The sequence below is a fragment of the Salmo salar genome, chromosome 15, assembly GCF_965601325.2.
Source record: "Salmo salar chromosome 15, fSalSal1, whole genome shotgun sequence".
Classification (NCBI taxonomy): domain Eukaryota; kingdom Metazoa; phylum Chordata; class Actinopteri; order Salmoniformes; family Salmonidae; genus Salmo; species Salmo salar.
The window spans coordinates 33,634,845-33,653,713 of NC_138305.1; the positions used below are offsets into that span (position 1 = coordinate 33,634,845).

Sequence of the window (18,869 nt, forward strand, 5' to 3'; positions counted from 1 at the left end):
ATAGTCTGCCGCCCCTTGACTTACCAGACTCCACTGTTCTATCCTGCCGGTACAGCGTATAACCAGCCAGCTGTATGTTGATAGTGTCGTCGTTCAGCCCCGACTCCGTGAAGCTTAAGATATTACAGTGTTGAATGTCCCGTTGCACGTTTGCTAGCAGAATGGAAGGAAGTGGAGGTTTATTCAATCGCCTATGAATTCTCAGAAGGCAGCCCGCCTTCTGGCCCCTTTTTCCCTGCCTCCTCTTCACGCAAATCACGGGGATCTGGGCCTGTTCCCGAGAAAGCAGTATATCATTCACGTCAGGCTCATCAGACTCATTAAAGGAAAAAAAGGATTCTGCCAGTCTGTGGTGAGTAATCGCAGTCCTGATGTCCAGAAGTTATTTTCAGTCATAAGAGATGGTAGCGGCAACATTTTGTACAAAATAAGTAAAAAAAGAAGTTACCAACAACGCAAATAAACAAACACAAAAACACAATCGGTTGGGGACACGTAAAACGCCAACCTTCTTCTCCGGTGCCATTGTTACTTGTCAATACTATCTCGACATTTCGAGACACTTTCTCAAAATGTGGAGATGGTAGATCATACAGGATGTGTTGTTTTCATAAGTAGCATTGTGTGCAGATTTACATCTGTCCACGTTGCAGAGATCCTCACAGCAAGGCCAAAGGCAAAACATGTGGCGAGCTGGCATTTGCCCCAGCACTCTTGATTTGGTTTAATAATGTATTGACAGAAAGAAAGAGGTTGTTAAGACTGATTTGCCTCATGATTTGTCAACTTGTGCACAATTGATATGTGCTTCTGTCTGATCAGCTGTAACCTACTGATAACAACCACAGCTAACAACCATAGCACAAATTTGGTATACAGTGCATTCTGAAAGTATTTAGACCCCTTGACTTCTTTCATATTTTGTTACGTTACAGCTTTATTCTAAAATTGATTAAATAAATGTTTTTCCTCATCAATCTACACACAATACAGCAAAAACAGGTTTTTAGACATTTTTGCAAATGTATTAAAAATAAAAAAACGAAATACCTTATATACATAAGTATTCAGACCCTTTGCTATGAGACTCAAAATTGAGCTCAGGTGGAACCTGTTTCCATTGATCATCCTTGATTAGAGTCCATCTGTGGTATATTTTATTGATTGGAAATGATTTGGAAAGGCACACACCTGTCTATATAAGGTCCCACTGTTGACAGTGCATGTCAGAGCAAAAACCAAGCCATGAGGTCGAAGGAATTGTCCGTTGAGCTCTGAGACAGGATTGTGTCGAGGCACAGATCTGGGGAAGGGTACCAAAAAATGTCTGCAGCATTGAAGGTCCCCAAGAACACAGTGGCCTCCATCATTCTTAAATGGAAGAAGTTTGGAACCACCAAGACTCTTCCTAGAGCTGGCCGCCTGGCCAAACTGAGCAATCGGGGGAGAAGGGCCTTGGTCAGGGAGGTGACCAAGAACCTGATGGTCACTCTGACAGAGCTCCAGAGTTCCTCTGTGGAGATGAAAGGACCTTCCAGAAGGACAACCATCTCTACAGCACCACCAAGGCCTTTATGACTGAATGACCAGACAGAAGCCACTCATCAGTAAAAGGAACATGACAGCCCGCTTGGAGTTTGCCAAAAGGCACCTAAAGGACTCTCAGACCATGAGAAACAAGATTCTCTGGTCTGATGAAACCAAGATTGAACTCTTTGGCCTGAATTCCAAGCGTCACGTCTGGAGGAATCCTGGCACCATCCCTACAGTGAAGCATGGTGGTGGCAGCATCATGCTGTGGGGATGTTTTTCAGTGGCAGGGACTGGGAGACTAGTCAAGATCGAGGGAAAGATGAACAGAGCAAAGTACAGAGAGATCCTTGATGAAAACCTGCTCCAGAGCTTTCAGGACCTCAGACTGGGTCGAAGGTTCATCTTCCAACAGGACAACGACCCTAAGCACACAGCCAAGACAACACAGGAGTGGCTTCGGGACAAGTATCTGAATGTCCTTGAGTGGCACAGCCAGAGCCCGGGCTTAAACTCGATCGAACATCTCTGTGCAGCGACGCTCCCCATCCAACCTGACAGAGCTTGAGAGGATCTGCAGAGAAGAATGGGAGAAACTCCCCAAGTCAGGTGTGCCAAGCTTGTAGCGTCATACCCAAGAAGACTTGAGGCTGTAATTGCTGCTTCAACAAAGTATTGAATAAAGGGTCTGAATACCTTTTTTTTTCATATAAATTTGCAAATATTTCTAAAAAACAGTTTTTGCTTTGCCATTATGAGGTATTATATGGCTGTAACTTAACAAAATGTAGAAAAAGTCAAGGGGTCTGAATACTTCCCAATGCCTGTATATTCAAACTTTGGGTGATGTCATACTACCAGATCAGGAAAAACTCTGGGATGCCACCTCTGTAATAACCACACAATGGAACAAATAAAGAAAGTAAGGTCTAATATCTTGTAATTTCCAGTCAGTATTATTACATTTCGAGATAGGATCTCGCAATTTTGACTTACTTATCTCGAATTCTTTTGATAATATCTTGCAATTTGGACTTACCTATCTCGAAATGTTGAGATAAGTACGGTAAGTCAAAATTGTGAGATACTATCTCGAAATGTTTTGATAAGTAAGTAAAACTTTTGAGCTACTATCTACAAATGTAGAGATACATAAGTCAACATTTTGAGTATCAATATTTGGGGTGGCGGGAATTGGCTTCAGTAGCATGTAGCTGTCTGTTCTGCATTCATTTGTTACATGTGAGAGGGTTGCCTTATTGCACAGCCTACATTATACAACGAGTAATTGTGACATATATGTTTTCCTTATAAGGCAATATCCAACAGCAGCACTATTTTAGCTAATGGTGATATTACCGTAAACTTGCCGTCTACAGTAGCCTCCCACCCACTCTCTTCTGTATACAGACATACTGTACATAAATACGCACAGACCCTAAGAACGCATTCAGGCGAGCACGCGGTGGGAGGGCGGTTGGAAGGGGTGGTGCTGAAACGAACAGCTCCGAGAGAAAATGTGCGCTTGGGCAAATAAAGTCATCAGAGAGCTTTCTGCGCGCCACTGTCCCTGTTGATAGAGCCAGCCTCGCAATGAACCAGCCGAGCTCCCCATGCTCAAGATTCGCTTTCACATTTTTGGAGCCCGTCTACTCACCCTGACCATGAAGAGACAAAACGTGAGGACCCTTGCGCTCATCATTTGCACGTTCATCTACCTGTTAGTCGGTGCGGCTGTCTTCGATGCCTTAGAATCTAAGAAGGAGACGACCCAGAAGAAGAAAGTGTACGACAGAAAACAAGAGCTTAGGAACAAATACAATCTCACTAAACTCAACTTCGATGAACTCGAGGAAGTGGTGTTGCAGCTGAAGCCTCATAAAGCCGGGTTACAGTGGAAATTCGCTGGATCATTTTACTTCGCAATCACTGTGATCACGACCATAGGTAAGATTTATTAAACCAGTGACGTACATCTTACCTGAATATGTTGCACTTGATTGTGCTGCATAAATCAAAGCAAAAACATAGGTAGGCTATGCATAGGCTACGCTCCATGTCCTTGCAAGTTCGGTAAGTTATTCAAACTATTGCCATTACGACCTTGTTGAAGATGACATCATGTTTCATGCTATTTTTAGTTGACAATCAATATTATTTGCTTCAGTCTATTAGGATACATTATTATTATTATTATAGACACGCATAGGCGTGTCTGAAGCAAACAAAGAAATACATTTAAAATGCATTTACAGTGTATTTCTAAATGGTTGCATGGGTATGATAGTTTGCAGCAAGTTTGGGACTCGTTAAGATAAACTTTATTATTATCTGTTTAATAGTGAGATATCATCGCAAACGTGGTGTTTAATCGTGTTATGACCCTGCTGTTTTTTTGGATGGACTTCACAAAACATTAACACTAACACTAAAGCTTTGGAGTATGTCTTACAAAGCAATCCATCACAACCCTAGAACAAATATTATCGTTAACAGGTTGCTGTCCTAATCCTCTCAAGAGCCCTTGGACTAATAATGGCTGTTCAGCAGCATCAGGTGCAAATGCTCAGCCTAACCAAAACGTGGTCTTCAAAAAGTCTCTACGAATAATATTTTGTATGTTAATCAAAATCATCTCATCATAATATTTAAGTTTGAAAGTGCTAGTAAAAACCAGGCCCGATGTATTATAAGCTCAGTAGACAGGCTAATGTCAACTGCCCCCTTTGGATATTACCCCTAATGACATAAGGATAGGAACATTTTTGAAGTAGAAGAGAATAGTCTGGTCTCCTTTTTCACACGACCAAGAAAAAAAGGAGTCGATCTTTGGAAAATGACTGGACATGTGTAACCATTAGGGGTCTTTCTACAGTATTTGTTTTGCCTAAAGACAAATGTAGCCTACATGATTAGGAAAATACACTCACCCTCATCCCCCACTCACCCTCATCCCTCACTCACCCTCATCCCTCACTCACCCTCATCCCTCAGTCTCCCTCATCCCTCACTCACCCTCATCCCTCACTCACCCTCATCCCCCACTCACCCTCATCCCCCACTCACCCTCATCCCCCACTCACCCTCATCCCTCACTCACCCTCATCCCTCACTCACCCTCATCCCTCAGTCTCCCTCATCCTTCACTCTCCCTCAACCCTCACTCTCCCTCATCCCTCACTCATCCTCATCCCTCACTCCCACATTTCCCACTATCACCTGTTATCCATCAACCTCACTAACTCACTCACATTCTCTCTCACACACACACAAGCTCACCCCTATCATCACCCTTTACCACCCTTATACCTCACCCTCACTTTTATTCCCCGCCTCACTCTCAAACCCCCCCTCCCTACCATCACCCTCACCCCCACCCTGTCCCATGCCCTCATCCCAGTCCTCACTTTCACCTCAGCCTCCGCTCTGTATTGAGCCACTTGGGCCAGTTGTAGCTGGTGACCCAGGGTGGTGGTAACCCTACCACATGTAGAGGACTAATTGGATGCAAACCCGATCCAGGTGGCTGAAACGGCATGCTGTAATTGTGAGCCCACCGGGCTGGCAATGACACAGTGTTTGGCTTTTCACTCCGCCATTAACTATTGATGGCAACACCAGAGCTGCAGTGTTTAACTGGCCTCCCATCCACTCTACTATATTGTGTATTGTATACTGTAGTCACACAATGACACACAGTCATGACCCCTCTCACTAACACAATGACACACAGTCATCATGACCCCGCTCACTAACACAATGACACGCAGTCATCATGACCCCTCTCACTAACACAATGACACGCAGTCATCATGACCCCTCTCACTAACACAATGACACACAGTCATCATGACCCCTCTCACTAACACAATGACACACAGTCATCATGACCCCTCTCACTAACACAATGACACACTGTCATGACCCCTCTCACTAACACAATGACACACATTCATCATGACCCCTCTCACTAACACAATGACACACTGTCATGACCCCTCTCACTAACACAATGACACACAGTCATCATAACCCCTCTCACTAACACACTGACACACTGTCATGACCCCTCTCACTAACACAATGACACACAGTCATCATGACCCCTCTCACTAACACAATGACACGCAGTCATCATGACCCCTCTCACTAACACAATGACACGCAGTCATCATGACCCCTCTCACTAACACAATGACACACAGTCATCATGACCCCTCTCACTAACACAATGACACACAGTCATCATGACCCCTCTCACTAACACAATGACACACTGTCATGACCCCTCTCACTAACACAATGACACACATTCATCATGACCCCTCTCACTAACACAATGACACACTGTCATGACCCCTCTCACTAACACAATGACACGCAGTCATCATGACCCCTCTCACTAACACAATGACACGCAGTCATCATGACCCCTCTCACTAACACAATGACACACAGTCATCATGACCCCTCTCACTAACACAATGACACACAGTCATCATGACCCCTCTCACTAACACAATGACACACTGTCATGACCCCTCTCACTAACACAATGACACACATTCATCATGACCCCTCTCACTAACACAATGACACACTGTCATGACCCCTCTCACTAACACAATGACACACAGTCATCATAACCCCTCTCACTAACACACTGACACACTGTCATGACCCCTCTCACTAACACAATGACACACTGTCATGACTCCTCTCACTAACACAATGACACACTGTCATGACCCCTCTCACTAACACAATGACACACTGTCATGACCCCTCTCACTAACACAATGACACACTGTCATGACCCCTCTCACTAACACAATGACACACATTCATCATGACCCCTCTCACTAACACAATGACACACTGTCATGACCCCTCTCACTAACACAATGACACACAGTCATCATAACCCCTCTCACTAACACAATGACACACTGTCATGACCCCTCTCACTAACACAATGACACACTGTCATGACCCCTCTCACTTACACAATGACACACTGTCATGACCCCTCTCACTAACACAATGACACACATTCATCATGACCCCTCTCACTAACACAATGACACACTGTCATGACCCCTCTCACTAACACAATGACACACAGTCATCATAACCCCTCTCACTAACACAATGACACACTGTCATGACCCCTCTCACTAACACAATGACACACTGTCATGACCCCTCTCACTTACACAATGACACACTGTCATGACCCCTCTCACTAACACAATGACACACAGTCATGACCCCTCTCACTAACACAATGACACACTGTCATGACCCCTCTCACTAACACAATGACACACTGTCATGACCCCTCTCACTAACACAATGACACACAGTCATGACCCCTCTCACTAACATAATAACACAGTCATGACCCCTCATACTCACACAATAACACAGTCATGACACCTCTCACTCACACAATAACACAGTCATGACCCCTCATACTCACACAATAACGCAGTCATGACCCCTCATACTCACACAATAACACAGTTATGACCCCTCTCACTCACACAATAACACAGTTATGACCCCTCTCACTCACACAATAACACAGTCATGACCCCTCATACTCACACAATAACACAGTCATGACCCCTCTCACTCACACAATAACACAGTCATGACCCCTCATACTCACACAATAACACAGTCATGACCCCTCTCACTCACACAATAACACAGTCATGACCCCTCTCACTCACACAATAACACAGTCATGACCCCTCATACTCACACAATAACGCAGTCATGACCCCTCATACTCACACAATAACACAGTCATGACCCCTCATACTCACACAATAACACAGTCATGACCCCTCATACTCACACAATAACACAGTTATGACCCCTCATACTCACACAATAACACAGTCATGACCCCTGATACTCACACAATAACACAGTCATGACCCCTCATACTCACACAATAACACAGTCATGACCCCTCTCACTCACATAATAACACAGTCATGACCCCTCATACTCACACAATAACACAGTCATGACCCCTGATACTCACACAATAACACAGTCATGACCCCTCATACTCACACAATAACACAGTTATGACCCCTCATACTCACACAATAACACAGTCATGACCCCTCATACTCACACAATAACACAGTCATGACCCCACACACAATAACACAGTTATGACCCCTCTCACTCACACAATAACACAGTCATGACCCCTCATACTCACACAATAACGCAGTCATGACCCCTCTCACTCACACAATAACACAGTCATGACCCCTCATACTCACACAATAACACAGTCATGACCCCTCTCACTCACACAATAACACAGTCATGACCCCTCTCACTCACACAATAACACAGTCATGACCCCTCTCACTCACACAATAACACAGTTATGACCCCTCATACTCACACAATAACGCAGTCATGACCCCTCTCACTCACACAATAACACAGTCATGACCCCTCATACTCACACAATAACACAGTCATGACCCCTCTCACTCACACAATAACACAGTCATGACCCCTCTCACTCACACAATAACACAGTCATGACCCCTCTCACTCACACAATAACACAGTTATGACCCCTCATACTCACACAATAACACAGTTATGACCCCTCATACTCACACAATAACACAGTCATGACCCCTCATACTCACACAATAACGCAGTCATGACCCCTCATACTCACACAATAACACAGTCATGACCCCTCATACTCACACAATAACACAGTCATGACCCTCTCACTCACACAATAACACAGTCATGACCCCTCATACTCACACAATAACACAGTCATGACCCCTCTCACTCACACAATAACACAGTCATGACCCCTCTCACTCACACAATAACGCAGTCATGACCCCTCATACTCACACAATAACGCAGTCATGACCCCTCTCACTCACACAATAACACAGTCATGACCCCTCATACTCACACAATAACACAGTCATGACCCCACACACAATAACACAGTTATGACCCCTCTCACTCACACAATAACACAGTCATGACCCCTCTCACTCACACAATAACACAGTCATGACCCCTCTCACTCACACAATAACACAGTCATGACCCCTCATACTCACACAATAACACAGTCATGACCCCTCATACTCACACAATAACACAGTCATGACCCCTCATACTCACACAATAACACAGTCATGACCCCTCTCACTCACACAATAACACAGTCATGACCCCTCATACTCACACAATAACACAGTCATGACCCCACACACAATAACACAGTTATGACCCCTCTCACTCACACAATAACACAGTCATGACCCCTCTCACTCACACAATAACACAGTCATGACCCCTCATACTCACACAATAACGCAGTCATGACCCCACACACAATAACACAGTCATGTCCCTGTGTGTAGACACACCAAACCATATCACAGAAGACGTAGACACACAGCTACAACTTTAGTGAAACCCCATAACCTGGACACAAGCCCAAAGGCACATTTGTTAGTGTTTAGGAAATGGAGGAGAGGAGCATCCAGCATGGTGGTGAAAACCTGTGCATTACACACTCTGCTGTTCTATTGTACGTGCAATGATGTGCAATGATGTCAGAGGGATATAAACCTAAACCTAACCTATTGTATGAAGTAATTTCTTTGTTCATTTCTTTGCAAACGGACGTGGCAGTTTCAGCATTATTGAATCCAATTTTAATATTTATTTTGTTTGTAAAGCCACAGTCTCTTCATATGGACTTATTGCAGTCAGGACCAAGCCAAAACAAAATGAAGATATAGCTGTATAATAAAAGTAAATTTTTTATCTTTATTATTTTTATGCATTGATGAAAGAAACATCACATGATGAAAAATGTCTCACATTCACAACTTTAATTAGTTAGTATATGTATGAGCAGTGTTGATATATATGCTGAACAAAAATATAAACACAACATGTAAAGTGTTGGTCCCATGTTTCATCAGCTGAAATATAGATCCCAGACATTTTCCATACGCACAAAAAGTTGATGTCAATTTTTTTGCTAAAATGTGTATACATCCCTCTTAGTGAACATTTCTCCTTTACCAATATAATCCACCCACCTGACAGGTGTGGCATATCAAGAAGCTGATTAAAGAGCATGATCATTACACAGGTGCACCTTGTGCTGGGAACAATAAAAAGCCACTCTAAAATGTGGAGTTTTGTCATACAACACAATGCCACAGATGTCTCAAGTTTTGAGAGAGTGTGCAATTGGCATGCTGACTGCAGGAATGTCCACCAGCGCTGTTGCTAGATAATTGAATGTTAATTTCTCTACCTTAAGCTGCATCCAACGTTGTTTTAGAGAATTTGGCAGTACACTACCGTTCAAAAGTTTGGGTCCCTTAGAAATGTCCTTGTTTTTGAAAGAAAATAAACACATTTTGTCCATCAAAAGAAAATAACATAAAATTGATCAGAAATACAGTGTAGACATTGTTAATGTTGTAAATGACTATTGTAGCTGTAAACGGCTGATTTTTAATGGAATGTCTACATAGGCGTACAGAGGCACATTATCAGCAATCATCACTCCTGTGTTCCAATGGAACGTTGTGTTAGCTAATCCAAGTTTATCATTTAAAAAGGCTAATTGATCATTAGAAAACCATTTTGAATTGATGTTAGCACAGCTGAAAACTGTTGTCCTGATTAAAGAAGCAATCAAACTGGCCTTCCTTAGACTAGTTGAGTATCTGGAGCATCAGCATTTGTGGCTTCGATTACAGGCTCACAATGACTAGAAACAAATAACTTTCTTCTGAAAATCGTCAGCCTATTCTTGTTCTGAGAAATGAAGGCTATTCCATGCGAGAAATTGCCAATAAATTGAAGATCTCGTACAACACTACCCCCTTTACAGAACAGCGCAAACTGGCTCTTACCAGAATAGAAAGAGGAGTGAGTGGCCACGGTATACAACTGAGAAAGAGGACAAGTACACAAAAATGTGCTTTTCCTTCAAAAACAAGGACATTTCTAAGTGACCCCAAACTTTTGAACAGTAGTGTATGTCCAACTGGCCTCACAACCGAGGAACACCTGTAACCATGCCAGTCCAGGAACTCCACATCCGGCTTCTTCATCTGCGGGATCGTCTGAGACCAGCCACCCATGCAGCTGATGAAACTGTGGGTTTGCGCAATTGAAGAATTTCACAAACTGTCAGAAACGTCTCAGGGAAGCTCATCTTCGTGCTCATCGTTCTCACTAGGGTCTTGACCTGACTGCAGTTCGGCGTTGTAACTGACTTCAGTGGGCAAATGTTCACCTTCGATAAGCCACTGGCATGCTGGAGAAGTGTGCTCTTCATGAATTAATTATGGTTTCAACTGTACCGGGCAGATGGCAGACAGCGTCGTATAGCGTTGTGTGGGCGAGCGGTTTGCTAATGTCAGTGTTGTGAACAGAGTGCCCCATGGTGGCGGTGGGGTTATCGTATGGGCAGGCATAAACTACAGACAACGATCACAATTGCATTTTATCGATGGCAATTTGAATGCACAGTGATACCGTGACGAGATCCTGAGGCCCATTCATGCCATTCATCCACCGCCATCACCTCATGTTTTAGCATGTCACAAGGATCTGTACGCAATTCCTGGAAGCTGAAAATATCCCAGTTCTTCCATGGCCTGTATACTCACCAGACATGTCACCTTTTGAGCATGTTTAGGATGCTCTGGATTGACGTGTACGACAGCGTGTTCCAGGTCCCGCCAATATCCAGAAACCTCGCAGAGCCATGGAAGAGGACTGGGAAAACATTTCATTTGCCACAATCAATAGCCTGATCAACTCTATGCGAAGGAGATGTGTTGCAGTGCATGAGGCAAATGGTGGTCACACCAGATACAGACTGTTTTTTTGATCCATGCCCCTACTTTTTTTTAAAAATGTATCCGTGACCAACAGATGCAAATCTGTATACCCATTCATGTGAAATCCATAGATTAGGGACTAATGAATTTATTTCAATTGACTGATTTCCTTATATGAACTGTAACTCAGTAAATCTTTGGAATTGTTGCATGGACTCTACAAGGTGTTCGGAAGCGTTCCATAGGGATGCTGGCCCATGTTGACTCCAATGCTTCCAGAGGCGGAAGAAACGCACATCTATTTAGGCGAGCTGCTGGCTAGCGGAGTAGAACATTTGAAAAACTAAAGGAGAGCCGCACACTCTAGGAGCTCAGATGCAATAATTTAATAACCTAATATCCAACGTTTCGACAGACAAGCTGTCTTCATCAGGGTATAATGACAAACACTGTGGGGTGACTAGTTTATATAGTGTCAAAGGACACACACAGGTGTCTGTAATCATGTCGGGGTGTGGCCTGATATCATTGGTTATTTCTCAGATATAAAAATAACATACCAAAAACATGAATGGATAGCATAGGATCGTAGATACAATTTGGCAACAGAGGCCTACAAACATTTACAATAGCAAAATCACAATAATCACAAGAATGGCTTCAGATTAAAGTATATGTTGAGGCCGAAGGGAGCAAGGGTCTTTAAATTAAAGATCCAGGCAGCCTCTCGTTTTAACAATAAATTCTCGAGGTCACCCCCTCTCCTAGGGAGGGTGACATGTTCGATGCCAATATAACGTAGGGACGAAATCGAGTGGTTTGCTTCCAAAAAGTGAGCCGCAACTGGATAAGTTGAGTTTTTGCACCTAATGGTGCTACGATGCTCTGAGATTTGTACTTTTAATTCACACTTTGTTTTACCCACGTAATTTTTATCCCCAAGGACAAGTTATAAGATAAATAACTGCCTTAGCGGAGCTCGTGATAACACCTTTAATTGGGATCTGTTTCCCTGTTTGGGGGTGTTTGAAGGATCTACATTTGAAGTCGGAAGTTTACATACACTTAGGTTGGAGTCATTAAAACTAGTTTTTCAAACTCCAATCATTTCTTGTAAACAAACTATAGTTCTGGCAAGTCGGTTAGGACATCTACTTTGTGCATGACACAAGGAATTTTTCCAACAATTGTTTACAGACAGATTATTTCACTTATAATTCACTGTATCACAATTCCAGTGGGTCAGAAGTTTACATACACTAAGTTGACTGTGCCTTCAAACAGCTTGGAAAATTCAAGAAAAGGATGTCATGGCTTTAGAAGCTTCTGATTGGCTGATTGACATAATTTGAGTCAATTGGAGGTGTACCTGTGGATGTATTTCAAGGCCTACTTTCAAACTCAGTGCCTCTTTGCTTGACATCATGGGAAAATCAAAATAAATCAGCCAAGACCTCAGCAAAAAATTGTAGACCTCCACAAGTTTGGTTCATGTCACGTCCTGTCCCTAGTAAGATGTCATTTTCTATAGTAGAGTAGGGCAGGGCGTGACAGGGGGTGTTTTGGGCTAATCTATGTTTTTCTATTTCTATGTTTAGGTTCTAGTTTGTCTATTTCAATGTTGGGATTGTTTGGAGTTGATCTCTAATTGGAGGCAGCTGATCCTCATTGCCTCTGATTAGAGATCATATTTAGTAGGGGTTTTTCTCATTGGGGTTTGTGGGTTATTGTCTTTTGAGTAGTGTGTTGTCCTCTCTGCGTCACGGTTTGTTGTTTTGTATTTTCAAGTATTTCAGTGTATTGCATTCAGTTTCACTTTTAATAAATATGTGGAACTACGAACACGCTGCATATTGGTCCGCTCCTTCAAACAGCCGTGACAGAATAACCCACCAACAAAGGACCAAGCAGCGTGGAAGGGAGCAACAGGAGAAGTACTTGGAGTCGTGGACTTGGGAGGAGATATTAGACAGGAAAGGACCCTGGAGGCAGGCTGGGGAGTATCGCCGACCGAAGGAGGAGATCGAGGCAGCAAGAGCGGAGCGGCGATATTACGAGGCGCTATATCCACCAATAGGCAAGTGCGAGAGGCAGGGGGGGCACACGAGGAGTTTTGCTAAGTCAGGATGGAGACCTGAGCCAACTCCCCGTGCTTACCATGGGGAGTGGGTGACGAGGAAAGCACCGAGCTATGCGGAAATGCGCACTGTATCGCCCATACGCATTCAAAGCCTGGTGCGCTTGGTGCAAGCTCCTCAGCGTTGCCATGCTAGAGTTGGCACTCAGCCAGGAAGGAGTGTGCCTGCTCAGCGCATCTGGCCGCCAGTGCGTCTCCTCGGCCCAGTTTATCCTGTGCCTGCTCTACGCAGGGCAGCCCTCATTCCCCAGCACAGCCCAGTTCGCCCTGTGCCAGCGCTCCGACCGTGCTGGGCTACAGTGACCATCCAGCCAGGACGGGTTGTGCAGGCCGTACGCTCCAGATCTCCAGTGCGTCTCCAAGACCCAGTGTACCCTGTGCCTGCTCCGCGTACTCTTCCTCCAGTGGGCCACCATAGCCCAGTACGTCCTGTGCCTGCTCCGTGCACTCTTCCTCCAGTGTGCCACCATAGCCCAGTACGTCCTGTTCCTGCTCCCCGCACTAGCCCGAAGGTGCGTGTTACTAGCCTGGCGCCTCCCATGCCAGTCCCACGTAGCAGACCTCCAGTGCGTATCCATGACCCGGTACAGCCAGTGCCTGCTGTGAGCACTTGGCCCTTAGTGCGTCTCCCCAGTCCGGTGAGAGCGATTCCTGCTCCTCGCACTATTCCTCCAGTGCGCCTCCATAGCCCGGAGCCTCCAGCGATGCTCCTCAGCCCTGAGCCTCCAGCGACGCTCCTCAGCCCTGAGCCTCCAGCGACGCTCCTCAGCCCTGAGCCTCCAGCGACGCTCCTCAGCCCTGAGCCTCCAGCGACGCTCCTCAGCCCTGAGCCTCCAGCGACGCTCCTCAACCCTGAGCCTCCAGCGACGCTCCTCAGCCCTGAGCCTCCAGCGACGCTCCTCAGCCCGGAGCCTCCAGCGACGCTCCTCAGCCCGGAGCCTCCAGCGACGCTCCTCAGCCCTGAGCCTCCAGCGACGCAGCCCGGAGCCTTCAGCGGCGGTCCGCAACCCGGAGCCTTCAGCGGAGGTCCGCAACCCAGAGCCTTCAGCGGCGGTCCGCAACCCGGAGCCTTCAGCGGCGGTCTGCAACCCGGAGCCTTCAGCGGCGGCCTTTAGCCCGGGGTCTTCAGCGGCGGCCTTTAGCCAAGGGTCTTCAGCGGCGGCCTTTAGCCCAGGGTCTTCAGGGGCGGTTGGCTGACCGAAGCCTCCGACGATGATCCATGGTCTGATTCCTCCAGACATACAGAAGCAGGGGGATCAGCGGTCGGTGGAGGTACTAAGCCCGGAACCAGAGCCGCCGCCTTAGACAGTAGTCACCCACCCTACCCTCCCTTTGTGTTTTGGTGGTTGTTTTGTTGGGGTTTTTGTTTTGTTTGCATTCGGAGTCTGCACCTTTGGGGGGGTACTGTCATGTCCTGTCCCTAGTAAGATGTCATTTTCTATAGTAGAGTAGGGCAGGGCGTGACAGGGGGTGTTTTGGGCTAATTTATGTTTTTCTATTTCTATGTTTAGGTTCTAGTTTGTCTATTTCTATGTTGGGATTGTTTGGGGTTGAGCTCTAATTGGAGGCAGCTGATCCTCATTGCCTCTGATTAGAGATCATATTAAAGTAGGGGTTTTTCTCATTGTGGTTTGTGGGTTATTGTCTTTTGAGTAGTGTGTTGTCCTCTCTGCGTCACGGTTTGTTGTTTTGTATTTTCAAGTATTTCAGTGTATTGCATTCTGTTTCACTTTTAATAAATATGTGGAACTACGAACACGCTGCATCTTGGTCCGCTCCTTCAAACAGCCATGACAGTTCATCCTTGGGAGCAATTTCCAAATGCCTGAAGGTACCACGTTCATCTGTACAAACAATAGTATGCAAGTATAAACACCATGGGACCATGCAGCCGTCATACTGCTCAGGAAGGAGACGCGTTCTGTCTCCAAGAGATGAACGTACTTTGGTGCGAAATGTGCAAATCAATCCCAGAACAATAGCAAAGAACCTTGTGAAGATGCTGGAGGAAACAGGTACAAAAGAATCTATAGCCACAGTAAAACAAGTCCTATATTGACATAATCTGAAAGTCCGCTCAACAAGGAAGAAGCCACTGCTCCAAAACCACCATAAAATAGCCAGACTGCGGTTAGCAACTGAACATGGGGACAAAGATCGTACTTTTTGGAGAAATGTCCTCTGGTCTGATGAAACAAAATAGAACTGTTTGGCCACGATGACCATCATTATGTTTGGAGGAAAAAGGGGGACGCTTGCAAGCCGAAGAACACCATCCCAACCGTGAAGCACGGGGGTGGCAGCATCATGTTGTGGGGGTGCTTTGCTGCAGGAGGGACTGGTGCACTTCACAAAATAGATGGCATCATGTGGAAGGAGAATTATATGGATATATTGAAGCAACATCTCAAGACATCAGTCAGGAAGTTAATGCTTGGTTGCAAATGGGTCTTCCAAATAGACAATGACCCCAAGCATACTTCCAAAGTTATGGCAAAATAGATGTTGTGCAGGGATATCTTGGGGTGGTAAATCAAAGTTTACCAATTGATCTCTGAGATTTTTGCCCCACAAGAATACGACCAAGGGAGGGTCCGAAAACACATTACTGATACTGTCATCGGATCTTAGAATGTGCCAATGTTTGTGAATGATTCCCTTAATTTGTTCAGAGCACTTTGAATAGCAGGTAGTTAGAACGCAAGAATGCTTCTTTTTGCGAGACTGTCCTTGAAAAAGATCATGTCTTGGTTTGTTTAGAATTTTCTCAATGGCAGTATTAATCTGACAATTTTTGTCCCCCCTCTCCTTGAATTTTCTTTGCGTCTCAGCCATATTTCTGTCGAAATATGATTGTTTTTTGCAAATTATTTTGATTGGACAGAATTGGCTGTAGGGAAAACTGTTTTTCAAGGGAATCGGGTGACAGCTATCAGCCCTCAACAAACTGTTAAGATCAGTACGTTTCCTGTAAAGATCAATGTATAGAACATTATCCTCACACAAGATCAGAAGATCAAGGAAACTGATTTGACGTGTGTCAGCTTGCATAGTAAATCGCAGATGCTCAGAACAGGAGTTAAGAAAAACATGGAATGCCTGGAGCTGTTTTTCATCACCCCTCCATAGAACAAAAATATCATCAATATACCGTTTCCAAATAATGATGATAGGCAAGAAAACATTCACTGCAATGCTTCCCACAGTTGCCAAGTTGGCTGGAAGTCCTTTGGGTGGTTGACCATTCTTGATACACACGGGAAACTGTTCAGCGTGAAAAACCCAGCAGTGTTGCCGTTCTTGACACAAACCGGTGTGCCTAGCACCTACTACCATTGTCATGGTTCCACCTGTCACCAGAGGGCGGCAGAGACCACCCTAGAGACATTAATGACACTCAGGTGTGTCCTATTACTCATTATAATTTACCTGTTTAAAGAGGTGTGTGTTCTGGTTTCCTTTGCAGAAGCTTGAATTGTTTACCGTGTTTGTTTGTTTCCTGAGTGAGTTTTTGAGATGAAGTGTTTGTTGTTTTTCCCCAGTGTACTGTGATCCTGTGGCTACTGTTTATCAGTAAAGTATTTATGCTTATCCTTAACCACTGATTCCTTGTCTGGTCTCTTCTCTGCACCTGGGTCCAACCTCACCACGTCACAACCATACCCAGTTCAAAGGCAATTCAATATTTTGTCTTGCCCATTCACCCACTGAAGGACACACATACACAATCCATGTCTCAATTGTTTCAAGGCTTAAAAGTCCCTTTTTAACCTGTCTCCCCTTCATCTACACTGATTGAAGTGGTTTTAACAAGTAACATCAATAAGGGATCATAGCATTTGCCTGGCCATGGAAAGAGCAGGTGTCCTTAATTATTTGTACACTATATATATATATATATATATATATATATATATATATATATATATATATATATATATACATACAGTGCCTTCAGAACGTACTCAGACCCCTTGACTTTTTCCACATTTTGTTATGTTACAGCCTTATTCTAAAATCTAGCCCATAATGACAAAGTGAAAACAGGATTTAATTTTTTTTTGCAATTCTATTTAAAAAAAAAAGTATTTAGAGTCTCATATTTTGCTATGAGACTCGCAATTGAGCTCATGTGCATCCTGTTTCTATTGATCATCCTTGAGATGTTTCTACAACTTGATTGGAGTCCACCTGTGGTAAATTCAATTGGTTGGACATGATTTGGAAAGGCACACAGCTTTCTATATAAGGTCCCACTGTTGACAGTGCATGTCAGAGCAAAAACCAAGCCATGAGGTCGAAGGAATTGTCATTAGAGCTCCGAATCAGGATTGTGTCGAGGCACAGATCTGGGGAAGGGTACCAAAAAATGTCTGCAGCAAGACTCTTCCTAGAGCTGGCCGCCTGGCCAAACTGAGCAATCTTGGGAGAAAGGCCTTGGTTAGGGAGGTGACCAAGAACCCAATGGTCACTCTGACAGAGCTCTATAGTGCCTCTGTGGAGATGGGAGAAACTTCCAGAAGGACAACCATCTCTGCAGCACTCCACCAATCAGGCCTTTAAGGTAGAGTGGCCAGATGGAAGCCACTCGTCAGTAAAAGGCACATGACAGCCCACTTGGAGTTTGCCAAAAGACACCTAGAGGACTCTCAGACCATGAGAAACAAGATTCTCTGGTCTGATGAAAGCAATATTGAACTCTTTGGCCTGAATGCCAAGCGTCACGTCTGGTGGAAGCCTGGCACCATCCCTATGGTGAAGCATGGTGGTCGCAGCGTCATGCTGTGGGAATGTTTTTCAGCGGCAGGGACTGGGAGTTAGGATCAAGGCAAAGATGAACGGAGCAAAATGTCCTTGAGTGGGCCAGCCAGAGTACAGACTTGAACCCGATCAAACATCTCTGGAGAGACCTGAAAATATATGGGCAGCAACACTCCCCATCCAACCTGATAGAGCTTGAAAGGATCTGCAGAGAAGAATTGGAGAAACTCCCCAAATACAGGTGTGCCAAGCATGTAGCGTCATACCCAAGAAGACTCAATGCTGTAATCTCTGCCAAAGGTGCTTCCACAAAGTACTTAGTAAAGGATCTGAATACTTATGTAAATATGGTATATATATATATATAATCAGTTTTTGCTTTGTCATTATGTGGTATTGTGTGTAGATTGATGAGGAAAAAAATATATTTCATACATTTTAGAATAAGGCTGTAACGTAATAAAATTTGGAAAAAGTCAATGGGTCTGAATACTTTTCGAAGGCACTGTGTATATATACTGTATGTCCATGTGGATCAGTGGAATCTA

The 18,869-nt window shown here is 44.5% G+C and overlaps 1 protein-coding gene across 1 annotated transcript in view; it reads left to right on the plus strand.

Annotated features, from left to right (window-relative positions):
• The first annotated feature begins 3,029 nt into the window (after positions 1-3,029).
• kcnk3a (potassium channel, subfamily K, member 3a) overlaps positions 3,030-18,869 on the plus strand; it is a 60,405-nt gene continuing 44,565 nt past the window's right edge. Inside the window, exon 1 of the mRNA XM_014143993.3 lies at positions 3,030-3,477. Coding sequence (XP_013999468.1) covers positions 3,144-3,477 — 334 coding nt within the window. The 5' untranslated portion in view covers positions 3,030-3,143. The remainder of the gene's footprint in view (positions 3,478-18,869) is intronic.